The sequence below is a fragment of the Pseudophryne corroboree genome, chromosome 2 (assembly GCF_028390025.1).
Source record: "Pseudophryne corroboree isolate aPseCor3 chromosome 2, aPseCor3.hap2, whole genome shotgun sequence".
NCBI classification, from domain to species: domain Eukaryota; kingdom Metazoa; phylum Chordata; class Amphibia; order Anura; family Myobatrachidae; genus Pseudophryne; species Pseudophryne corroboree.
Window position 1 is genome coordinate 503,508,005 of NC_086445.1, and position 27,068 is coordinate 503,535,072.

General features: G+C 43.5%; 1 protein-coding gene across 7 annotated transcripts in view; it reads left to right on the forward strand.

Annotated features, from left to right (window-relative positions):
- BCAS3 (BCAS3 microtubule associated cell migration factor) overlaps positions 1–27,068 on the forward strand; it is a 2,144,796-nt gene that overhangs the window by 783,680 nt on the left and 1,334,048 nt on the right. For all 7 annotated transcript variants that reach the window (XM_063954016.1, XM_063954015.1, XM_063954017.1 and 4 more), the window contains exon 15: positions 10,347–10,611. In XM_063954016.1, coding sequence (XP_063810086.1) covers positions 10,347–10,611 — 265 coding nt within the window. The remainder of the gene's footprint in view (positions 1–10,346; positions 10,612–27,068) is intronic.

Here is a 27,068-nt window from a genome sequence, read left to right on the forward strand (position 1 = left end):
ACATGGCCAATCTGTTGGCAGTTACGTCCAAATATGCTGTATGCACGTTGTGTTAACAAAGTCTGGCAGACACAGCTAGTGAGTGCATTTCAATACGTATTCAAATTACTAGTTAAAATATACATGCTTAGTTTTCCATATTTATCACCATCTGTGGGTAGTGGTTGTTATTATATACAGTTAGAAAGATTTATTCTCTTTGTTTATAGAAATAAAATATAAATAGACATACAGTATAGGGCTTTGGATTGGCAGCATACATTTTGTATAGTAATTCTGCAAAATGAAAAAGTTAAGACTTTGTATTATTTGTATTACAGCAATAGTGTGATATATTTGTTTAAAATCTTTGAAGCATATTTACGAAGCTAATTTTGCAGGAAGTCCTTTAAAAACGTCTTTATCCGCAAAATGTAAGCATGACAGGGGTTCTGCAGCAGATGTTGGAGATAACTGGTCCCCCGTTTCCGGTCGCAATAGCAGCCCCCATAGCTTTCTATGGGGCTGTTATACTGTGAGATATGAAAGGCTGATGATCGCACATGCGCGGTAATGCACCAGTGGTTCTGCAGCAGAAAGTAAAGTCATCACATTAGCAATAACTTTACTTCACACATCACATGACCTTTTCCTTGGTGTGTTTCATAATGCATCTAGGTGTTTCATAATTACTTATTGCCACGAATAGCAGCGATAACAAATTATAATTATCGGGTCTAAATCCTGATAATTAACAAATACACCCATATATGTTTATACCTTACGATGGTCCTTTAATGTTACTTATTTATAATAGTAAAAAAATGTAAATAATTTTGAGCATGCAGTTAAGGGGTCGTAGTAGAGATATGGCAGAGTGTGGATGGGGTGTGGGGTTGTAGGCAAGCAGTACATCTTAGTATCTTTGTGCACATTCCGGTATGAAATATTGGCAGACGGAATGCCGGCTGTCAGTATATCGACAGCGGCACGTGGGCTTGCTGCTCTCACCATGCTTTGGGCCCGGTGGCAAGTTTCGCTTGCTACAGGTTCTGTTCCCACTTGGTTGGTGGCGTAGACCCAAGATGCAAGCAGAGTCTCAATGGACCTGGCTGTTTGACGCAATGGTAGAAATGATGTATAAGGCACATCTGTGCAGTTTGGAGTATATCTTGGATGTAAGAATGACTGTTAGTTATTATATAAAGGACACTATCATTGGTGGTTCATTGGCTGTGTTATTCTCTGAAGCATTTTGCAACAGTAAATAATGCAGGTGTGCTGGACTACCTTACTACTAATGCTGCTTTCAGATCGCAAATGCCGGATCCCACCCGGTAAGAGAAACGTGTCCTTACCGCGTGGGATCCGGCATTTGCGCTCCTTTGCTGGCTTTCCGACCCGGCAATATACCGGGTCGGTTGCCATAGCAGCGGGGGGTGGATGCGGCGCTGGGAGATGAGCTCATTTCCTGTGCCGCCTCTCCCTATGCTGTGAATGGGAGCTGTGTCGCATCGGAACGGCTCCTATTCACACTGCACCTGACCCGGTATTCAACCCGGTAATAACCCTACTTTTTTACCGGGTTGAATTACCGGGTCAGGCGACCCGCTAATTCAGCAAAGTAGCTTTCACATCGCACACTAGAGATGAGCGCCTGAAATTTTTCGGGTTTTGTGTTTTGGTTTTGGGTTCGGTTCCGCGGCCGTGTTTTGGGTTCGAACGCGTTTTGGCAAAACCTCACCGAATTTTTTTTGTCGGACTCGGGTGTGTTTTGGATTCGGGTGTTTTTTTCAAAAAACACTAAAAAACAGCTTAAATCATAGAATTTGGGGGTCATTTTGATCCCAAAGTATTATTAACCTCAAAAACCATAATTTACACTCATTTTCAGTCTATTCTGAATACCTCACACCTCACAATATTATTTTTAGTCCTAAAATTTGCACCGAGGTCGCTGTGTGAGTAAGATAAGCGACCCTAGTGGCCGACACAAACACCGGGCCCATCTAGGAGTGGCACTGCAGTGTCACGCAGGATGTCCCTTCCAAAAAACCCTCCCCAAACAGCACATGACGCAAAGAAAAAAAGAGGCGCAATGAGGTAGCTGTGTGAGTAAGATTAGCGACCCTAGTGGCCGACACAAACACTGGGCCCATCTAGGAGTGGCACTGCAGTGTCACGCAGGATGGCCCTTCCAAAAAACCCTCCCCAAACAGCACATGACGCAAAGAAAAAAAGAGGCGCAATGAGGTAGCTGTGTGAGTAAGATTAGCGACCCTAGTGGCCGACACAAACACCGGGCCCATCTAGGAGTGGCACTGCAGTGTCACGCAGGATGTCCCTTCCAAAAAACCCTCCCCAAACAGCACATGACGCAAAGAAAAAAAGAGGCGCAATGAGGTAGCTGTGTGAGTAAGATTAGCGACCCTAGTGGCCGACACAAACACCGGGCCCATCTAGGAGTGGCACTGCAGTGTCACGCAGGATGTCCCTTCCAAAAAACCCTCCCCAAACAGCACATGACGCAAAGAAAAAGAGGCGCAATGAGGTAGCTGACTGTGTGAGTAAGATTAGCGACCCTAGTGGCCGACACAAACACCGGGCCCATTTAGGAGTGGCACTGCAGTGTCACGCAGGATGTCCCTTCCAAAAAACCCTCCCCAATCAGCACATGATGCAAAGAAAAAGAAAAGAAAAAAGAGGTGCAAGATGGAATTGTCCTTGGGCCCTCCCACCCACCCTTATGTTGTATAAACAAAACAGGACATGCACACTTTAACCAACCCATCATTTCAGTGACAGGGTCTGCCACACGACTGTGACTGATATGACGGGTTGGTTTGGACCCCCCCCAAAAAAGAAGCAATTAATCTCTCCTTGCACAAACTGGCTCTACAGAGGCAAGATGTCCACCTCATCATCACCCTCCGATATATCACCGTGTACATCCCCCTCCTCACAGATTATCAATTCGTCCCCACTGGAATCCACCATCTCAGCTCCCTGTGTACTTTGTGGAGGCAATTGCTGCTGGTCAATGTCTCCGCGGAGGAATTGATTATAATTCATTTTAATGAACATCATCTTCTCCACATTTTCTGGATGTAACCTCGTACGCCGATTGCTGACAAGGTGAGCGGCGGCACTAAACACTCTTTCGGAGTACACACTTGTGGGAGGGCAACTTAGGTAGAATAAAGCCAGTTTGTGCAAGGGCCTCCAAATTGCCTCTTTTTCCTGCCAGTATAAGTACGGACTGTGTGACGTGCCTACTTGGATGCGGTCACTCATATAATCCTCCACCATTCTATCAATGTTGAGAGAATCATATGCAGTGACAGTAGACGACATGTCCGTAATCGTTGTCAGGTCCTTCAGTCCGGACCAGATGTCAGCATCAGCAGTCGCTCCAGACTGCCCTGCATCACCGCCAGCGGGTGGGCTCGGAATTCTGAGCCTTTTCCTCGCACCCCCAGTTGCGGGATAATGTGAAGGAGGAGATGTTGACAGGTCGCGTTCCGCTTGACTTGACAATTTTGTCACCAGCAGGTCTTTCAACCCCAGCAGACTTGTGTCTGCCGGAAAGAGAGATCCAAGGTAGGCTTTAAATCTAGGATCGAGCACGGTGGCCAAAATGTAGTGCTCTGATTTCAACAGATTGACCACCCGTGAATCCTTGTTAAGCGAATTAAGGGCTCCATCCACAAGTCCCACATGCCTAGCGGAATCGCTCCGTGTTAGCTCCTCCTTCAATGTCTCCAGCTTCTTCTGCAAAAGCCTGATGAGGGGAATGACCTGACTCAGGCTGGCAGTGTCTGAACTGACTTCACGTGTGGCAAGTTCAAAGGGCATCAGAACCTTGCACAACGTTGAAATCATTCTCCACTGCGCTTGAGACAGGTGCATTCCACCTACTAATTGTATAGGCTTGAATGGCCTTTTGCTGCTCCTCCAACCTCTGAAGCATATAGAGGGTTGAATTCCACCTCGTTACCACTTCTTGCTTCAGATGATGGCAGGGCAGGTTCAGTAGTTTTTGGTGGTGCTCCAGTCTTCTGTACGTGGTGCCTGTACGCCGAAAGTGTCCCGCAATTCTTCTGGCCACCGACAGCATCTCTTGCACGCCCCTGTCGTTTTTTAAAAAATTCTGCACCACCAAATTTAAGGTATGTGCAAAACATGGGACGTGCTGGAATTTGCCCATATTTAATGCACACACAATATTGCTGGCGTTGTCCGATGCCACAAATCCACAGGAGAGTCCAATTGGGGTAAGCCATTCCGCGATGATCTTCCTCAGTTGCCGTAAGAGGTTTTCAGCTGTGTGCGTATTCTGGAAAGCGGTGATACAAAGCGTAGCCTGCCTAGGAAAGAGTTGGCGTTTGCGAGATGCTGCTACTGGTGCCGCCGCTGCTGTTCTTGCGGCGGGAGTCCATACATCTACCCAGTGGGCTGTCACAGTCATATAGTCCTGACCCTGCCCTGCTCCACTTGTCCACATGTCCGTGGTTAAGTGGACATTGGGTACAGCTGCATTTTTTAGGACACTGGTGACTCTTTTTCTGAGGTCTGTGTACATTTTCGGTATCGCCTGCCTAGAGAAATGGAACCTAGATGGTATTTGGTACCGGGGACACAGTACCTCCAACAAGTCTCTAGTTGGCTCTGCAGTAATGATGGATACTGGAACCACGTTTCTCACCACCCAGGATGCCAAGGCCTCAGTTATCCGCTTTGCAGTAGGATGACTGCTGTGATATTTCATCTTCCTCGCAAAGGACTGTTGGACAGTCAATTGCTTGGTGGAAGTAGTAAAAGTGGTCTTACGACTTCCCCTCTGGGATGACCATCGACTCCCAGCAGCAACAACAGCAGCGCCAGCAGCAGTAGGCGTTACACGCAAGGATGCATCGGAGGAATCCCAGGCAGGAGAGGAATCGTCAGAATTGCCAGTGACATGGCCTGCAGGACTATTGGCATTCCTGGGGAAGGAGGAAATTGACACTGAGGGAGTTGGTGGGGTGGTTTGCGTGAGCTTGGTTACAAGAGGAAGGGATTTACTGGTCAGTGGACTGCTTCCGCTGTCACCCAAAGTTTTTGAACTTGTCACTGACTTATTATGAATGCGCTGCAGGTGACGTATAAGGGAGGATGTTCCGAGGTGGTTAACGTCCTTACCCCTACTTATTACAGCTTGACAAAGGGAACACACGGCTTGACACCTGTTGTCCGCATTTCTGGTGAAATACCTCCACACCGAAGAGCTGATTTTTTTGGTATTTTCACCTGGCATGTCAACGGCCATATTCCTCCCACGGACAACAGGTGTCTCCCCGGGTGCCTGACTTAAACAAACCACCTCACCATCAGAATCCTCCTGGTCAATTTCCTCCCCAGCGCCAGCAACACCCATATCCTCCTCATCCTGGTGTACTTCAACACTGACATCTTCAATCTGACTATCAGGAACTGGACTGCGGGTGCTCCTTCCAGCACTTGCAGGGGGCGTGCAAATGGTGGAAGGCGCATGCTCTTCACGTCCAGTGTTGGGAAGGTCAGGCATCGCAACCGACACAATTGGACTCTCCTTGTGGATTTGGGATTTCGAAGAATGCACAGTTCTTTGCTGTGCTGCTTTTGCCAGCTTGAGTCTTTTCATTTTTCTAGCGAGAGGCTGAGTGCTTCCATCCTCATGTGAAGCTGAACCACTAGCCATGAACATAGGCCAGGGCCTCAGCCGTTCCTTGCCACTCCGTGTCGTAAATGGCATATTGGCAAGTTTACGCTTCTCCTCCGACAATTTTATTTTAGGTTTTGGAGTCCTTTTTTTTCTGATATTTGGTGTTTTGGATTTGACATGCTCTGTACTATGACATTGGGCATCGGCCTTGGCAGACGACGTTGCTGGCATTTCATCGTCTCGGCCATGACTAGTGGCAGCAGCTTCAGCACGAGGTGGAAGTGGATCTTGATCTTTCCCTAATTTTGGAACCTCAACATTTTTGTTCTCCATATTTTAATAGGCACAACTAAAAGGCACCTCAGGTAAACAATGGAGATGGATACTAGTATACAATTATGGACTGCCTGCCGAGTGCAGACACAGAGGTAGCCACAGCCGTGAACTACCGTACTGTACTGTGTCTGCTGCTAATATAGACTGGTTGATAAAAAGATGTCTATGTAACTATGTATGTATAAAGAAGAAAGAAAAAAAAACCACGGTTAGGTGGTATACAATTATGGACGGACTGCCTGCCGAGTGCAGACACAGAGGTAGCCACAGCCGTGAACTACCGTACTGTACTGTGTCTGCTGCTAATATAGACTGGTTGATAAAGAGATGTCTATGTAACTATGTATGTATAAAGAAGAAAGAAAAAAAAACCACGGTTAGGTGGTATACAATTATGGACGGACTGCCTGCCGAGTGCAGACACAGAGGTAGCCACAGCCGTGAACTACCGTACTGTGTCTGCTGCGACTGGATGATAAATGATATAAAAAATATATATATATCACTACTGCAGCCGGACAGGTATATATTATATATTATATAATGACGGACCTGCTGGACACTGTCTGTCAGCAGAATGAGTTTTATTTTTATAGAATAAAAAAAACAACAACACACAAGTGAAGTCACACGACGAGTGTTTAACTTTTTCAGGCAATCACAATATAAGTATACTACTAACTATACTGGTGGTCAGTGTGGTCAGGTCACTGGTCAGTCACACTGGCAGTGGCACTCCTGCAGCAAAAGTGTGCACTGTTTAATTTTAATATAATATTATGTACTCCTGGCTCCTGCTATAACCTATAACTGGCACTGCAGTGCTCCCCAGTCTCCCCCACAATTATAAGCTGTGTGAGCTGAGCAGTCAGACAGATATATAATATATATAGATGATGCAGCACACTGGGCTGAGCCTGAGCAGTGCACACAGATATGGTATGTGACTGAGTCACTGTGTGTATCGCTTTTTTCAGGCAGAGAACGGATATATTAAATAAACTGCACTGTCTGGTGGTCACTCACTATATAATATTATGTACTCCTGGCTCCTGCTATAACCTATAACTGGCACTGCAGTGCTCCCCAGTCTCCCCCACAATTATAAGCTGTGTGAGCTGAGCAGTCAGACAGATATATAATATATATAGATGATGCAGCACACTGGGCTGAGCCTGAGCAGTGCACACAGATATGGTATGTGACTGAGTCACTGTGTGTATCGCTTTTTTCAGGCAGAGAACGGATATATTAAATAAACTGCACTGTCTGGTGGTCACTCACTATATAATATTATGTACTCCTGGCTCCTGCTATAACCTATAACTGGCACTGCAGTGCTCCCCAGTCTCCCCCACAATTATAAGCTGTGTGAGCTGAGCAGTCAGACAGATATATAATATATATAGATGATGCAGCACACTGGGCTGAGCCTGAGCAGTGCACACAGATATGGTATGTGACTGAGTCACTGTGTGTATCGCTTTTTTCAGGCAGAGAACGGATATATTAAATAAACTGCACTGTCTGGTGGTCACTCACTAGTAAACTCTCTGCACTCTCTACACTTCTACAGTACTCCTCCTAGTCCTAAACTCCAGTAAATCTCTCTCTCTTATAATCTAAATGGAGAGGACGCCAGCCACGTCCTCTCCCTATCAATCTCAATGCACGTGTGAAAATGGCGGCGACGCGCGGCTCCTTATATAGAATCCGAGTCTCGCGATAGAATCCGAGCCTCGCGAGAATCCGACAGCGTCATGATGACGTTCGGGCGCGCTCGGGTTAACCGAGCAAGGCGGGAAGATCCGAGTCGCTCTGATCCGTGTAAAAAAAGCTGAAGTTCGGGCGGGTTCGGATTCCGAGGAACCGAACCCGCTCATCTCTATCGCACACTGACCCGTTTCGACACGGCAATATGCCGTGTCGATACCGGGTTATTTGTGCGATGTGAAAGGGGTATATGTGGATGTTTAACCCGTATCACTGGCAGTATAACATTGCCGTTGAAGGGGTCTAGTAATATTTGATGATTAAACATGTGCATAGAGATTTGCATAGGAGGGGATCCAGCAAAGCCTCGCCAGCTTTGCTGGTCCCCCATTGTCAGATTTGGCTAATGCCATACTGAGATATTGTAGTGTTAACAAGATGCAATAAAACCCATGCTTTACACCGCTTGTTATATGGCGTGCAGCTGCCATGCCCAAGGTGGCAAAATAGGTTATCACCAGTGCAAAATTTTGTTAAACCGAGAGAACTCAGAAAGCCCTTTGTTTGGCAAATATACTGGAGAAGGGGCCTTTCTCAATTTCAATGTATAAGGTACTTTTTAATTTGGTAACAGGAAACCGGATATACTTCAGAGACTGCCCATTGCACTTTAACCTTCCATATTAACTTTAATCTTAGCAATGCTTTAATAAAACACATTTCATCCAAGTAATATACCTACCTGTAATAACATATCAGCAAACAAATCGGTCTGTAAAGCAGAAAGGAGCAGCTGATTGCTCAGAGAGTCGCATCGCTGATCTGACTGAACCAGTTAAGTTTCTACTAATTCTGTATGAGCAAATTAGTTCTCAAGTACAGGCAGAGGTGGGACTACCATTGGTGCAGCAGGTGCATTGCAGCGGGTCCCCTGATGACTAAGGGGCCCACTGCTGCCAGACCAGCGATGAATATTATCAACCTATCCATCTTACTTTATGGAGGCAGGGTTGACTTTGTGTGTCCTGGACTGATAGAGATGTCATTGCTGATGATCACAGCCACATACTGCCTCTAATTAACAGACAGATTTTTTGATTCACTGCTGTCTGTAAATTAAAGGCAGCCCGCATCTGGTGTGGTTGCCTGACTGAGTGCCAAACTGAGGATAACACAAAGGGCGGGTTCCCCTGTCACAGACAGAGCAGAGGGTGGTGTGTTCCTGCCTCCATCAAGGTACATGCCCTGTGTTCTCCGAACCGTGCAGGACATTTTATATATATATATATATATATATACACATACATACATACATACATACATACATACATATACGGGGGCCTAAGTTATATGTTTGCACCTGGGCTTATCACTCACAAGTTCTGCCACTGAGTACAGGTATGTTGCAAAGAATAAAAATGTATCATGGCCCACAATTAGGGGTAAATTTACTAAGATGGGATGTTGCCCATAGCAACCAATCAGATTTTACTTCTCATTTATCTAGCTCCTTCTAGAAGATAATACCTGGAATCTAATTGGTTGCAATGGGCAACATCCCATCTTAAATGGAGCTCCCATCTTAGTAAATTTACCCTTTAGACTCCTATGCTACACATTACATCGGACTTACCCACTCCACCATGCTGTTCCGAAGACCCCTTTCCCAGTAACGTGGGCAGTCCAGAGGCTTGATGAGGCGATTCCCAGTGACTACTCACGTCATTGTCCCAGATGTGGTCTAGAAGCTCTACAATGTATAGTTAAACAGTTAATAGGTCTGTCTCATATGATTGACATGCATTAGGTTGACATGTACAAAAGGTCAACAGCTGAAAGACAGACAGTTGGTAAGGTCAACATGATAATAGTCGACACACAAATGATTGACACAAGTTTTTTGTATGAAATCTTGTATGTTACGTCATATGTGACCATCATTAGTGGAAACGTACCCTCACAGGCTCACTTTGCTTGCCACATGGATAGTAAATCAAGCAAAAGTTGAAAAATATGTAAAAAAAAAATACATTAAAAAAAATGTGTCGACCATTGTCATGTTAACCTTTTAAACCTGTGTATCTTTTGTACCTGTCGACCTAATGCATGTGTACCATATGGTGTTGACCTATTGACTGTTGAAACCACATTGTCTCACCCCTGCTTCCTAATGCGGCAAATTGCATAATTCCACAACTTTTCTTGGCGCTTCTGGACGGAACGTCATCAGTGTGGGGCAGTATGCACTACACTGCAATCAGTGTTTATTTGTAGACTTAAAAATAAAAATACAGAAATCTGCACACCAGTAATCATTATATATATTGATTCAGATATCAAATAAATTCATGTTTTGGGTTGACACAGCACCTCCTGCTCTAAACTTCTTACTTGTTGTCTGTATTAGGTGGATATTTTACCATGATGAGTAATGCAACCTTGATTGTTTTTTATTCTCACAATGACATTGACAATTAAAACTGTGTTTTATTAAAGAAAAATACCAGTCTTCGCTATAATTTGCAAATGTTGTGTAAAATGTGTAGGCCATTTTTAAAGACTGTGGACTTGCATAATTAATTATACAAGTAGTTTTTCTTAATTAGTGTTCTTTTTTTATTTCATTTATTTTTAGGTGCAAGATATTTGCTTCAGCCACGACTGCCGATGGGTGGTGGTGAGCACTCTCCGTGGCACTTCCCACGTATTCCCAATAAACCCCTATGGTGGTCAGCCATGTGTCCGCACACATATGTCTCCCCGCGTGGTAAACCGCATGAGTCGCTTTCAGAAAAGTGCAGGCTTGGAGGAGATTGAACAGGAGCTGACTTCAAAGCAAGGGGGTCGATGTAGCCCTGTGCCAGGTCTGTCCAGCAGTCCATCTGGCTCCCCATTACATGGTGAGTACTATTGCTGTGGCTACAGATTCCACATGGGTGGCCATTCACTTTGTTCATGATGACCGCTTAATATATTTTGCAGTTATTTAAGTTAGACCACTTAGCAGTGCAGCTGGAATCTATTTTTTTTTCTTCACACCAGTCAGCAGAAAAAAAACTATTTTTAATTTTACTTATGTATGCAGAATTCTGTTTTCATGAGCTGTACACACCACTCAAGGACTTCATATGATACATTTTCTATAGTTGAACTGATCTTCTTGAAGAAGAGATTGTTCATAAAACATTTCTGGCAGATTTCTGGGCATGTTAAAGGATGTTTACGTTCATTACACAAAGGACAGCTAAATGCCAAATGCTCCGTTATAAAGCATGAGGATAAATGCAGTTTTACACTACCTTTATTTGCAGCAAAAATAAAAAATCCTTTTAATTTTGCAGTCCAATAACTTGGAATCAGTATGATATCATGGCTGATGGGATGCCGGCGGTCAGAATACTGATGCTAGCATCCCGATAGTGTAAATCCCTACAGGGGGAGGTTAGACTGTTCCCCCCTCTCCCCTACCCCCTAACCCTCCCTTTCTGCAGCTACCCCTAATACCCCCATCCCCCACCCCCAGCCTAACCTTAACTAATGAGCATTAATTAAACTGCAAGGGTAGCCAACACTGTTCCTCACAGTTCATGTTTTCCAGGCGACCTGTGGATTTGTAGAATGTGTCATTTAGGAATGATAGCACCACATGTTTGAAAATGTGACAGTAATGACTACACCTGTGCACCATCTAGGTGGTCTGGAAAATGGGAATTATTAGTAGCTTTCGAGAACTGGGTAGGCTACACCTGAATTATTAGAGCATTATACTCTTCCAATATGAAGCAATAGAAATGTGGCTTAACTTTTCTTTGGTTTAGAGATTTATTAGTCTAATGGTGTATCGTGAGGAATTCTTTGCTAAATGTTTAGTATGCACTGATAAACACACTTTAATTCTGTTTTGTAAGCCTAGCTATTGATAATGGCATCAGAGTATGCCAATGTTAATCACTGAGGCATAGAAATTGGTGGATTACTGGTACTTTTGAAAAAATATGGCAAAACATCAGCTAAAACAAACTGACTGATACTTGGATTTTCTATTGTACTCCCCTCTGGTCCTAAATTTTGTTCATTCTACAGCTTTTTTCACAATTAAGAATATGTTACTTACAAAGTGTTCAACTGTATAACAGTATATTTTGTGTAAATTGTTTTGAACAGTGTATGTGTGTGTGTGCATGTATGTGTGTGCATGTATGTGTGTGTGTGTATATATATATATGTGTGTATATATATATATATAGATATATATATATATAGATATATATATATACCGTATTTGCTGGCGTATAAGACGACTTTTTGGCCCTGCAAAACATGCCAACAAGTGGGGGGGTCGTCTTATACGCCGGGGGTCGTCTTATACGTCGTATACGCCGCAGTGCCTCCCGATGCACTGCGGCCGTGGCGGGTCATCAGCGTTGCTGCGGCGATACAGGGGTGCCAGCCTTTTCGGCGTGACCGGCCCGTTCTGCTCGGGAAGCAGCGTCGCTCCGGCCCGCCCCTTGCGGTCATAATATAGTAATGTCACTTGGTATTAATAGACTGCTGCTAGTGACAGGGAGACAGGGAGGGCAGACAGGGAGCAGGGACCAATCCAATCAGGCTTTGTATACAGCCAACAGCCAACCACAGTACTGCACCATTGTACAGTACAATACAGTACAATACTGCATAGAAAAAGTCCAGCCGTCAAACGCCTATCAACCCTATCATGGCACCAGCAAAAAGAAAGAAATATGATGCAAGTTTTAAACTTCTTTGTTCTTTTACGTTTTATTTGGTGTGTGGAAGGTGTGCGGAAGAGGGGGTAGTCTTATACAGCGAGTATATAACAAACTCTATATTTTGAGTGGAAATGTTGGGGGTCGTCTTATACGCCCAGTCGTCTTATACGCCGGCAAATACGGTAGATATAGATATATTAAACAATAAAGAACCACAAGGTCATATTTTCATATGTCTTTAAAAGGGACAAAAGCTGTGCAACAATCTGTTTATCTTTATGGGACAAAGTCAAATTGCATGGATCTAGACAGGATACCCTATACATGTGTGTTTATTTTGTGTTTTATGTTGCATTTTGTCAGTAGTTTGTTACAAATATGGAATTTAATGCGGGATGCAGTATGCCTGAAACAGACGTTGTCTGTAAATAATTAGCACACAGATGTGGTCATTGTACTGTGTCTGATATCACAGAGGTCTCAGGACGGAAGTACCAGAGTACACCTTTCATCCCATTCCGTCTGTTCTTTGTCAGGGAATGTTACAGGAGATTATTCCTACTCTAAAAATCCTAAATATTTTTGAAGTTTTAAGTAAATTTTACATTAAATATGTACCAAATGACCTGTGACTATTTTAGTTTGCTTAATCCAGAGAAATAGCAGTTTATTTTTCTGTATAATAAATCTTTCCGTAAACTGTAGCTCAAGTGTAAGCATCCATTTCTCTGGCTGGGTCCACAGGATTATCCACAGGATAACATTGGGATATTGTCGAGCGACAGCGAAAATGGCACCAACACGGTCACAAGCTTTCTGGCCTCCCGGGATGCATTGGGGCCTCCACTATATAGTCCCGCCCACTGACTCAGTCAGATCAGTTTTTTGCTTGGTGCGGCAGGAAGCGGCATGGTCATAGGGCTGCTGTGAGAGCAGCCTCAAGCTTTTATTATTTTATTTTTATAGACTTACTATATTGTTTTTTTGAGTGACTTATCTTAACAGCGTCTTAAACGCATTCTAGAAAGAGTCGCTCCAACAACTCCCCACCGGGTCGCAACAACGCTTACCTTCGGGTATCAGTGCTGTCTCGATGGGCGTCTGTGTTGGATGCTCTAGCAGGTCCAGCAGACGTAACCAGGCTGTGGCCAGAGCATGGGGAGACGGTGAGTCTATGGACTTCCTCTTACTAGAGGGGTCAGGACACAGCTACACTGATTTTGGTGGAGACTACAAGCAGTGTGTTGATGCGCCGAACATCAAGAGTGCGACAGCGCTACGCTCCGGGGATCATAGGTGCCAGGACTAGGTAGAGGCCGCGATCCTGGGAGTTTAAGTCAACAGGGGGATTCAGACGCTCTCCTGGCCGTCCCTCCTCCGAGTTCATGGCCAGTTCCCGCGGGTGTCTCGTTTCATGAACTGAATGACCTCACTTCCGGCTCAGACGCTACCACGAGGGTACTCGGTCGCAGCTTAGACGCTGCGGTTGTGTACACTGGAGATAAACCCACCAGACCGAATCGCAGGCCTTAGCGTCTGCATACACGTGGAAGTCGCTCAGCGTCCGTGTCCGTTGGTGAGCGTCCGTGTCCGTTATCAGTTATCAAGAGCGGCAGTGTACACCAGTAGCGTCTGAATCCACTCAGCGTCTTACGAGCGTATTTGCTTGGATATGGAAGTGTGGTGAGTCTCCCTGTATCCCGCTCTACGGAGGCAGGGTATACAGTACTAAAAATTCTCTCTACTTCTTAGTATGCATTGTTAATTTTTAGTACCTATTGCATATGAGACCTGTATATTACTGTGTTTTCTGCATGCTACTGTATGTTGAAAGAAGAACCAGTTTAAAATAGAAGTACAATTTTCCTACTTATGTATAAGTTGTTATGGAGGTTGTATTCTCATATGGCAATGTCTAATGCTTTAACATGTGACTGACTGCTAGTATGTGTGCTGACTTTTCTGTGTAATGTCAGTCCTGCTCTGACCCTCAAATCAGGTGCACTGTGGTCAGATTGATCTCACCTCTATATACTGACATATAGGGTGATTTTCAGTCACAAATTGTGTAGTCAATAACAGTTTAATACTATGTCTGTGAGCGGCAAAAGTGATGAGGAGAATTTATCAAGCACTCCTACAGCCCTAACATGCTTATCTTGTAAGTCAGGGGTAATTGATATGAATCAATTGGTCACATATGAAGGTTTGTGTGCAAACTGTTTTGCTTTTCAGCGAAGTAAAAAACAGTAGTTGGTTCAGCCACCAACAGAGCCACCATGGAATATGTTCGCAAAGACTCTATCTTCAATAGCGGACAGGTTAACTCCGGTAGCACCACCTCAAGGGTTAGGTTACACTATGAACCCATACATGAAGCTCCCTTCCTATGGTTTGGTTTCAGTAGCCTCTACAAGCAACCAAGGGACAGGTAAGACTAAGACAGATACGTCTGTGTGGCAGACTACACAAGATGATACATCGGATGATGATGATACAATAGATTCAACTCCGTATGATGATCAGTCGCAGAGCTTTAGTTCAGAAGATGTAGCTGAACTTATTAATGCTGTGAAGGCTGTTCTCTCGTTGGAAGATCCAGCCAAGACAGTGTTAAAAGCTAAAGCACCTGTATTTAAACGAACAAAATCAGTGAAAGCTGAATTCCCAGCGTCAGATGAGCTGACGGAAATGATGGATGAGTCTTGGGCAGCGCCCAGTAAAAAGTATAAGATTCCTAAGAGATGGGATTCTTATTATCCATTTCCTGCTGTGGATTGTTCGAAAAGAGAAGTTCCTCCAAAAGTAGATGCACATGTTCTGCGACTCGTGCATAAATCTGCTTTACCACTGTCATCTACCTCATTGAATGATGTCACAGACAGAAGGGTAGAGAGCCTGTTGAAAAATATTTTTTCTCTAGTAGGAGCAGTGGTAAGACCTGCTATGGCTTCGGCTTGGGTAGCAAAGGCAATGGGCGAATGGATAGAGGAACTAGAGAATGACATCCCTTCTCCTACTAGGGAGCAAGAGGATCGTTTTTGCCGTTTAAGACAATCTGCCCAGTATTTGGAAGAAGCAGCAATTGATGTAGGCACAGTTGCTTCTAAAGCTTCAGCCTTGACAGTAGTCGCTCGCAGAGCAGTTTGGCTACGGTCCTGGAAGGCAGATACGGAGTCCAAGAAAGAATTGGAAGCATTGCCTTTTGTCGGTAATATATTATTTGGAAAACCTTTATCGGATATCCTAGAATCAGAGGCTGAATCGAAAAAGGTCAGATTTCCGGCTGCTTATAACCCTAAGTCCAAGGGTTTAAAATTTCGCTCATTTAGTTGGAAAAGCAAAGCAAAGCGAAAGCTAAAGAGGAGCCTAAGCAACCCCAGTTTAAATCCAGGGGTAGGAAGCAGTGGGCTAGCAAAAAGCCAGCTTCCAAACCTGAACAGAAACCGTCAGCCTGAAGAGACGGGCCTCCGCCTGGAGGATTCCAGGGTTGGGGGCCGACTCCTCCTTTTTTTTGCACACATATGGCAACAGTCAACAGCAGATGCTTGGGTGCAGAAGGTAGTATCTCAGGGGTATGGGTTCCCATTCAGGAGGCAGCCTCCCCAAAGATTTTTTTGCACCAGCCCGTCTCATATAGAGTCGAAGGCCAATGCCCTGCAAGAAGCAGTCCAAAAATGACTGCAGTCAGGTGTGATTGTCCCAGTACCTCCATCACAAAGGGGACAGGGGTTTTACTCCAATCTATTTCTTATCCAGAAACCAAATGGGTCATACCGACCAATTCTAAATTTGAAAATGTTGAACAAATACATATGGATCCCGAAGTTCCACATGGAGACGTTACGCTCCATAATGTTGGCTATGGAACCGGGAGATTACATGGTATCTCTGGATGTACGGGATGCTTATCTACATGTGCCTATAGCACTATCACATCAGTGTTACCTCAGGTTTGCCATCCTCCAGGAACATTTCCAGTTCTAAGCTCTGCCTTTCGGGCTAGCTACAGCACCCAGGGTGTTTACCAAGATCATGGTGGTTATGGCAGCTTGTCTGCGCAAACAAGGGATAAGAATATTCCCATACCTAGACGACCTGTTAATCTTAGCACAGTCGCAAGATTTACTGTTGAGCCATCTTCAACAGACGATAGTTTGTTTACAGAGACACAGGTGGCTCATAAATTGGGAAAAGTCGTCCCTGAATCCGTCACAGCGGATGGTTCATTTGGGGGCCATATTGGATTCAGACCACAGAAAGTTCTCTTACCAGAGAAAAAGATAGTCAAGGTGCAGGTCATGGCTCAGGAAGCGTTGCAAGCCCAGACAATGTCAGTCCATGCAGCAATGCGACTGTTGGGTCTGATGGTATCAACCTTCGACATGGTGGAATATGCGCAATTCCACTCCAGACCGTTGCAGCACCTTATTCTGACCAAATGGAACGGAAATCATCAGACGATAAAGAAGCAGATGATAAAGATTCCAGTAAATGTAAAAAGGTCTCTAGCATGGTGGCTACAGACAGACCAATTAAACAAGGGGAGACCCTTTTGGATAAAAGAGTGGTAAGTCCTGACAACAGATGCCAGCCTGCAGGGCTGGGGGCGGTACTCGGAAGCCTATGGTTCCAAGGAAAGTGGACCCCAAGGAAAAGTCGCCTGCTAATAAATCTGTTAGAAATAAGGGCCATTTACTTTGCTCTGGTTCAGGCATAGGACAATCTACAAGGAAGACCTGTCCAGATTCGCTCAGACAATGCGACGGCATTAGCATACCTCAATCATTAAGGAGGAACTCACAGCAAGAGTCTGATGGAGGAAGTAACTCCCATTCTAAAATGGGCAGAACTCCATCTCCCGGCATTGTCGGCAGTATTTGTCCCGGGTGTACTAAACTGGGAAGCAGATTTTGTCAGTCGGCACACAATTCAGGAAACCGAATGGGCACTACACCCAGAAGTATTTCAGACACTGGTGAACAGATGGGGTCTACCGGAGATAGACCTTATGGCGTCTCGTCTAAACAACAAAGTTCCGAGGTACGGATCGAGAACAAGAGACCCAGGAGCGGTCCTTGTAGACGCACTGTCAGTAGAATGGAGGTTTCAGCTGGCGTATCTGTTCCCGCCAATATCTCTGTTACCCAGAGTAGTGAGAAAGATAAAACAGGCAAAAGGAGCAATCATTCTAATAGCTCCAGCTTGGCCAAGAAGGCATTGGTACACAGATCTGTTGAGAATGTCCATGGAAGCACCGATACTGCTCCCTCAACGTCCAGATCTGCTAATGCAGGGTCCTAGTTGTCACAGTCATCTGGATCGCCTATCTTTGACGGTGTGGCTGTTGAAACCTCTATACTAGAGCCTAAAGGATTTTCGAAACAAGTAATCCGAACTATGCTTAGAGCAAGAAAGCCTTCTTCGGCCCGTGTGTATCATAGAATATGGCAAGCCTATATTCACTTGTGTACTGGATTTCCTTCAAGCAGGATTGGATAAGGGGTTGAAAGTTGCTTCCTTGAGGGTTCAAGTTTCAGCGTTAACTGTATGGTATTAGCAGAAGATTGCTGATTTACAGGATGTATGTACATTTTTTCAAGGAGTAGTACATATTCAACCTCCATTTGTTCCTCCTGCAGCTCCCTGGGATTTGAATTTAGTTCTTAAATTTCTCCAGGGTCCTCTGTTTGAACCACTTGAGAGAGCAGATCTTAAGTGGTTAACGGTTAAAGTTCTTTTTTTACTGGCAATGGCGTCAGCAGAGCCGGCCCTAGCCAATATGATGCCCTAGGCAAGATTTTGGCTGGTGCCCCCTAGCACCACCGCTGGTTCCGCCTCTGACCTTGCACCTCTTTCCCAGCACCATCACCCCTCATCCAGAGCAGTCCTTATTTTGGGGTTTGTACCCCCTATATTTTAAATAGGAACAGTTCGCACATTTGGCGCACAGCCCAAAAAGGGGTGTGTTTTTGGTGGCAAGGGGCATGGCCACACAATAGTAACACCAATTGCAATTACGCCGCACAGTACTGCAACTTTATTCACATTTGATCATGCGATAGTGTCCATAATTCATATTACATCCCACAGTAGTATCACTTTACCTTATAAACGTTACTCCTCACAGTAGAGCCCCTTATTCACAGTACATCACACTGAATTGCTCCTTATTCACATTACACCACACCTTATTGCTCTTTATTTACATTAGACGACACAGTAGTGCCCTTTCTATATGCAACGCCACATAGTAGAGCACCTTATACACATAATGCCACACAGTAATGCCCCTTACACATATGAGGCACATTATTAATGTCCTTATAAACATAATGCGCCTTACACATTATGACAACCTTTATCAATGCCCTTTTACACGTAATGTCCCTTACACATATGCCGCACATTATTAATGCCCTTATACACATAATGACACACATAGTGCCCCCTACACATTTGCTGCACATTATTAGTGCCCCTAAACACATAATGACACACATACAGTAGTACCCTGTTACACATATGCCGTACATTATTAATGCCCTTATACACATAATGACACACACAGTTCCCCTTGCACATATGTTGCACATTATTAATGTATTTTTACATGACACACATAATGCTCCTTACACATATTCCGAACACTACTGCACAACCAACCTACTCACATGCACACAACACTCACACTGCCACTAACACTGTGACCTCTGCCTCTGCTTGAATACAGATGTGTCCTCATGAATCTTGCCTCAATGCTAACGTCGGGCACATTTTTTTAATGAAAATGCATCTTATTTGCATTGCAATGTGGCTAGGATGCACAAGCAGCTTCTGTTGATTAAAATGATATGCAGCATGCCTATATACTGTGTGAGACTGTGGCTGTATCTGCATATGAACTGCTACACACAGAATATAGGCATGCTGCATATCATTTTAATCAACAGAAGCTGCTTGTGCATCCTAGCCACATTGCAATGCAAATAAGATGCATTTTCATAAAAAAATGTGCCCGACGTTAGCATTGAGGCATATCAAATGCCCTAGGCAATTGCCTAGTTTGCCTATGCCTATAGCCGGCTCTGGGCGTCAGCCAGAAGAGTGTCAGATTTAGGAGCATTATCATGTAAGTCTCCTTACCTAAGTTTTTTTCCAGACAGAGCAGTTCTCAGAACGAGATCTAGCTATCTTCCAAAGGTGGTATAAAAGTTTCACCTGAATGAAGAGATTGTAGTCCCAGCTTTTCAGGTATCGGGACTATCTGCGGGAGAAGCGTCGCTGGACGTGGTCCGGGGTTTAAGATTCTACATAGATCGTACTAGTGCCATCAGGAAAACAGATTCTCTCTTCATCCTCTACGGATTCAATAGAAGAGGATGGCCTGCTAGTAAACAGACGCTGGCGAGATGGCTCCGAATGGTAATATCAGAAGCCTATTCGTATGCAGATCTCCCTATTCCGGCTAATGTCTCTGCACACTCTACACGTAAGGTAGGTCCTTCTTGGGCAGCACAACAGGGTGCTTCAGCAGAACAGATATGTAAGGCAGCCACGTGGTCTTCCATAAACACATTCATTAGACATTATGCCTTGAATACTTTTGCCTCTCATGACGCAGACTTCGGGCGAAAGGTCCTCCTTTGCAATCAGGAGCGTCCCCACCACTAAAATGGCTTTGGGAATCCCAATGTTATCCTGTGGATAATCCTGTGGACCCAGCCAGAGAAATATACGTTATGGTAAGAACTTACCGTTGATAACGTTATTTCTCTTATGTCCACAGGTATCCACAGGGATCCCACCCTGACGCATCTGATTTGAGGATCTAGACAATCACTAAAACCTCTTCCTTCTTGTATGGAAGGGTGTGCATGTGTGTTTTTATCGCCTAAACAGGTCTCTACCTGATGTTCCTGCCTAAAATCGCTGTGGAAAGAACTGATCTGACTGAGTCAGTGGGCGGGACTATATAGTGGAGGCCCCAATGCATCCTGGGAGGCCAGAAAGCTCGTGACCGTGTTGGTGCCATTTTCGCTGTCGCTCGACAATATCCCAATGTTATCCTGTGGATACCTGTGGACATGAGAGAAATCACATTATCAACGGTAAGTTCTTACCATAACGTATATTTTTGCATGAAGCACACAGATAACATATACCAGAGGTATCTGTCTCCAATAGCTGTAGTTTATTGGCATGTACAGGCAATATGTCCATTTTTGCTTCTGTTTTTTTATTGAAATTTCATATACAGCTTTATGGATTAAAGAAATAACAAATACATATTTTAAAAGCAATATAAAAACAGTTGAACCCCTTTGCTGCGGAGCCTATTTTTGTGCTCGTGACATTCCAACATAAACGTCAGCAATTATTCATGATGTTCCTTGGGTTTTGTTTTTTCAGAAGACTACAACTTCCCTAAAACTATCATTAGAGCTTATTTTTTTAATTGCAAAATAGTGAACTTAAAGTGTAAGTGCCAGAATAGACGACATTGTGCACATTTAGTGCCCTACACCATCCGCTGATCCTACCAGCATTTGGTCATTGCAGGTTGCATGCTTGGTGATCAACAGACAAATGAGTCTGCCTCAGATGTTTTTTTGAGACCAGGCTGGGGAAAATATTCTCCTATAACCGGGCTTTAAAAGGATATCTACAGTAGAGGGGTTTCCTCTGGGGCTTACACATGATCACCAGAGAATAAGGATTTTTACAATAGGGGGTCTCCTCTGAGGCTCACACATGATCTCTAGAGAATAAGTATTTCTACAGTACAGGGGTCTCCTCTGGGGCTCACACATGATCACCAGAGAATAAATATTTTTACAGTAGAGGGGTCACCACTGGGGCTCACACATGATCACCCAGAGAATAAGGATTTTTACAATAGGGGGTCTCCTCTGAGGCTCACACATGATCACTAGAGAATAAGTATTTCTACAGTAGAGGGGTCTCCTCTGGGGCTAACACATGATCACCCAGAGAATAAGGATTTCTACAGTAGGGAAGTTTTCTCTGAGGCTCACACATGATCACCAGAGAATAAGGATTTTTACAATAGGGGGTCCCCTCTGATGCTCACACATGATCAATAGAGAATAAGTATTTCTACAGTAGAGGGGTCTCCTCTGGGGCTCACACATTATCACCCAGAGAAAAAAGATTTCTACAGTTGAGGGGTCTCCACTGGGGCTCACACATGATCACGAGAAAATAACGATTTCTACAATAGAGGAGTTTCCTCTGAGGCTCACACATGATCACCAGAGAATCATTTCCCAAGTAGAGGGGACTTACATTCTTAGAAGAGGGGACTCTGCTCTTGCAGATGAGGGTGCTCTTGAGTCCGAATAACAAGACTGGAGAGAGAGGCCACTTTTAACCACTTAATTGGCTCATTGTTTTTTTTGTTGTAGTTTTTCTTTTAAAAACTGTTCAGACATTATCGAGATTTTTTTTAACTTAAGTTTACAACTTATTTTTTTTTTTTTTAAATAATAGGCCTCTCACATGTTCATTGGCCCCCACTATAACAGTACCTTCTATCCCCCAGTGTCGGTAGATCCTCAGTGTCCATAAATCAGCAATGTGGCACTATCCCCCTTCATCTTTCTCTGTACATATGTATAATAAAATATTCCCCCCAAGGGCAATAAACTTTTTGTGGGGTCTTATCTACCCCCTATCCATCTCAGTGTCTGTAGGTCACATCCCCTCCTGGTGGCGCCACCCACCCTCCCTTGTGGAATCACCCCTCCCCTTCACCAACCTACAGAGCATGTGTCGAGGAGGACTGATCTTCAGTTCTCCCTGTTGCAGCTAATCTTTGCACTTGCAGAGATCAGCCTAACGCACTTTGGGGTGAGCCAAGTTCCCCTCCTCACACTCTGTAACACGTACAATTGCCCCAGAGTGCCCTTCGCACAGCATTCTTTGACACAAATTTGGCAGGGATTGTCAACGGTGCCAGTTCCCAATTCCCTATCTTGGAAAATTGTATGCACTTTATTTTCGTAGAAGCAGCGGGACTTAATTACACAACCACATTTTCATCACAATTACAACATCAAGCCCCACCACTCCCGTGTCTAGGTAGGTACCTATACATTTGTTTCTACAACCAACTGAACCCATGCAGTGATTAGAATGAATCCCACTTGTACTGAGCACCGAAGGGGTTAGCAATATATTAATAGAACCTCATCACACAATTGCTTTTTTAGTTGGAAATAGCATTGTTAAATGTATTTATATGTCCTTTAAGTAGCTACACTTTTATTTTCTCACCAAACTTGACCAGCATTTAGATGATACAAGTGATATTATTATAGGATGATGATGATGATATTAATAATAATATAATTGTATCCAAAATACATAGCTATTTAAGTTTCATGTTTATATTGATACTGTAAACCTAGAATTGCAGATAATGATCCAGGTAAAGTGTTGTATGAATATTTGAATGATACTTATAGACAAATACATAATAAATTACTTCAAACCTTATGTTTTAACCTCAAGTCTGGCTCTTTAATGCACTTATATTATGTACAGTATGTTTATTGTGTGACAGGCTGCTCCCCTAACCTCTCTTGATAAATAGTTGTCAATCACTATTCTATTTCTGTTGAGTTTGGGTACTTTAAAGTTCCGTAGATTCACGATCTGTTCCAAAACTCATGTTTTACCCCCATTCTGACATCTGAATAACTGCCATCCAGCTCCTATCTGCTTTTCTACGTGTTTTATTTTTGACACAGCTGAACACCTGCCAAACTAAAGGGCCCTACACACTGGGCATTTTCGCTGAGGTGCCTGACGGCCGATCCGGCGGCGGGGAGTGACAGGGGGAGGTAAGTTTCTTCACTCCCCCCGTCACCCGGCCCCATAGCCCCGCATGCTAATATGGACGAGATTGTCTATATTGGTATGCATGTATAAATGACCCGGCACCAACGATGGACGAGCGTGGGCCCGCGCATCATTCATCATTGGTGCATACACACTTAAAGATATGAACGATATCTCGTTCATTAATGAACGAGATCGTTCATATCTTTCAGTGTAATCACGAAGTGTGTAGGGCCCATTACTTTTTCCAGTCTTGTGGCTTTCCTGAGGTACTTAAGGTGGATACACACTAAGCGATGTGCTGGGTGAGCGACATCGCCTAGTGTTTCCCCTCCCGGGCCAGGCTGCCCGATGGTGGGCATACATACAGTGCGATATCGCTATCGCATGCAGCTTTGGACAATGAGTCCAAATTGAGCTGCACACACAGCCGAGACCGAGGGTAGTTAACGACCTGTGGGGCCGCGCATCGCTCGTCGTCAGCTGCATACACACTGGGCAATATAGTAAACTATATCGCTCAGGAGGGGGAAATGAGCGATATAGTTTACTATATCGCTAAGTGTGTATGCACCTTTAGATGAATCTGTAATCATTCTTCTTTCCCTTGTGCTCTGTCCACCAAATCCACTGCAAAGTTGTGGTTTGGTAGAAAGGCACAGTCTACAAACTACTCAGCATGGTCTGGTGTATTCAGTACACTTAAGTCATACACTAGTATTATGTAGTTTGTAGACTGTCCCTTTCTGTCAAAACTGTGTTAACTGTTCTTATAACACAGTTTGGCACTGCTGCCATTGTGAGCTAGTAGCAGGGGAGTAGAACCCTATATCAATGCCACCCTCTGTACCCACTATAGCTTTCTCTCAGTAATAGCAACAAACAAAACATAAAACAAATTAAATAAAACATATATTACTGTTGCACATGAAGAAAATACAAATCTGAGGGGATGCGGAGTCATTTCAACACTACAGGTTGAGTATCCCTTATCCAAAATGCTTGGGACCAGAGTTATTTTGGATATGGGATTTTTCCGTATTTTGGAATAATTGCATACCATAATGAGATATCATGGTGATGGGACCTAAATCTAAGCACAGAATGCATTTATGTTACATATACACCTTATACACACAGCCAGAAGGTAATTTTAGCCAATATTTTTTGTAACTTTGTGCATTGAACATAGTGTATCTACATTCACACAATTCATTTATGTTTCATATACACCTTATACACACAGCCTGGAGGTCATTTAATACAATATTTTGAATAACTTTGTGTATTAAACAAAGTTTGTGGACATTGAGCCATCAAAAAACAAAGGTTTCACTATCTCACTCCCATTCAAAAAAGTCAGTATTTCGGAATATTTGGATATGGGATACTCAACCTGTATAAGGATTGTAACAAAATATACAAAAATGGAATAAGAGCGGCTAAAGTAGAAACTGAACAACTAGTAGCAAAAGAAAGCAAAGCGAATCCCAACATTTTTTTTTAAGTACATCAACAGCAAGAGACTAAAGAAGGAGAGTATAGGCCCTTTAAAGGACAAGAGGGGAGTCTTGATAAAAAATGATAATGACATAGCAAACAAACTAAACAAGTTTTTTTTCAACGGTATTTACCAGAGAGGACCAAATGCTGGGTCTAACACAAAATCTCAACAAAGATAATGTCCCACTGCTAAATGCTTATTTATGTGAAGAGGTAGTCTGTGACCGATTAAAAAAAGTTAAAGATTAATAAGTCACCTGGTCCCGATGGAATTCACCCTTGGGTTCTTATGGAGCTGCATGCTGAATTACCAAGACCTCTATTTTTGATCTTCATGGATTCGGTTAAATCGGGTGTGGTTCCCAAAGACTGGCATATAGCGAAGGTAGTGCCGATATTTAAAAAGGGCAGCAAAGCTGAACCAGGTAATTATAGACCAGTTAGTCTTACATCTATAGTGGGGAAAGTATTGGAAGGTATTCTAAGGGACAGTATTCAAAAGTTCCTTGAAGCAAATAAGGTCATTAAAAGGAACCAACATGGATTTGTGAAGGACAGATCATGTCAGACCAACTTACTTGGCTTTTCTGAAACAGTAAGTGCGAACCTGGATCAGGGTAAGGAGGTGGATATAATCTTTTTAGACTTTGCCAAAGCTTTCAATACTGTACCACACATGCGTCTTATCTACAAGCTACAAGAAATAGGGCTAGGGAGCACAATATGCACTTGGGTCAGTAATTGGTTAGATAATAGGGAGTAGCGCATTGTGGTCAATGGATCATTTTCAAATTGGACTAAAGTACTAAGTGGTGTACCACAAGGGCCTGTACTTGGACCACTTTTGTTCAACATTTTCATCAACGACCTAACAGTAGGTCTAGAGAGCATGGTATCAATTTTCGCAGATGATACCAAATTGTGTAAGGTTATAAATACGGAGGGGGATGTTGAGTCTCTTCAGAATGACTTAACTAAACTGGAAGCATGGGCAGCAAAATGGAGAATGAGATTCAACACAGACAAGTGTAAGGTAATGCACTGTGGGGGCAAGACCAAAAATAACACCTACATACTAAATGGGGTAATATTAGGGTATTCTGTACTGGAAAAACACTTGGGGGTTCACATAGATAAAAAATTAAGCAGCAGTACCCAAAGTAGGAGTGCAGCAAAGAAGGCTAATAAGATATTAGCATGCATAAAACGGGGAATTGATGTAAGGGACGAGAGTATTATACTCCCATTATATAAATCACTAGTGAGGCCTCATCTTGAATACGGTGTGCAATTTTGGGCACCATATTACAAAAAGGATATCCTGGAGCTAAAAAAAAGGTTCAGAGGCGGGCGACCAAACTAATCAAGGGCATTGAGATGCTGGAATACGAGGAAAGGCTTGCAGGGCTAGCCATGTTTATACTGGAAAAGAGGAGACTAAGAGGGGACATGATCAACATCTACAAATATATAAGGGGTCAATACACAGAGCTTGGGAGGGACCTGTTTTCTATAAGATCAGCACAGAGGAGACGTAGTCACTCGCTTATGTTAGAAGAGAGGAGTTTCCGCACATTGAGGCGAAAAGGTTTTTTCACAGTAAGGACAATACGTGTTAGGGATTCCCTGCCTGAGAGAGTAACAACTGCGGACTCAGTCAACACCTTTAAGAATGGGTTAGATAAATTCCTATTGGATAAAGATATTCAGGGTTATGGTGCGTAGGCACGCATTATAGTTAATATAACTAGTCCGAACATAAAAATAACTAGTCCTATAATAAGACTGCATAGGAGACCACAAATAGGTTGAACTCGATGGACAATTGTCTTTTTTCAACCTTAGTTACTATGTTACTATGTTAAAATATTGACATTTAAAAATGCAGGTTTTATTTCCTTGCTTTGATGTGATGCTCTATCTATGACCTATGTTATCTGGAATCTGTACGTCTTGGTTGCACGGGATGGGCATATAGATGGATTAAGACTATTGAACTACTAGATACTACAATTGTTCTATGAATGTGTTTTGTCGGAATGCAGCACATGGCTATTTTAAGGCAATAGTGTCTCTTACTGTCGAACATCCTGCCCTATACTGTATGTTTATTTTCTATTCAGTTGGTACTTGCATGTGCCCTTTGCGTTATTTATATCTACTTATTTTCATATTTACAGTCTAAAGTGATCCTTCCCAATTATTGTTTATATGTCTTTTTTTTTCTTCTTTAAATCAGGGTGGGCTCCCATTGGGAT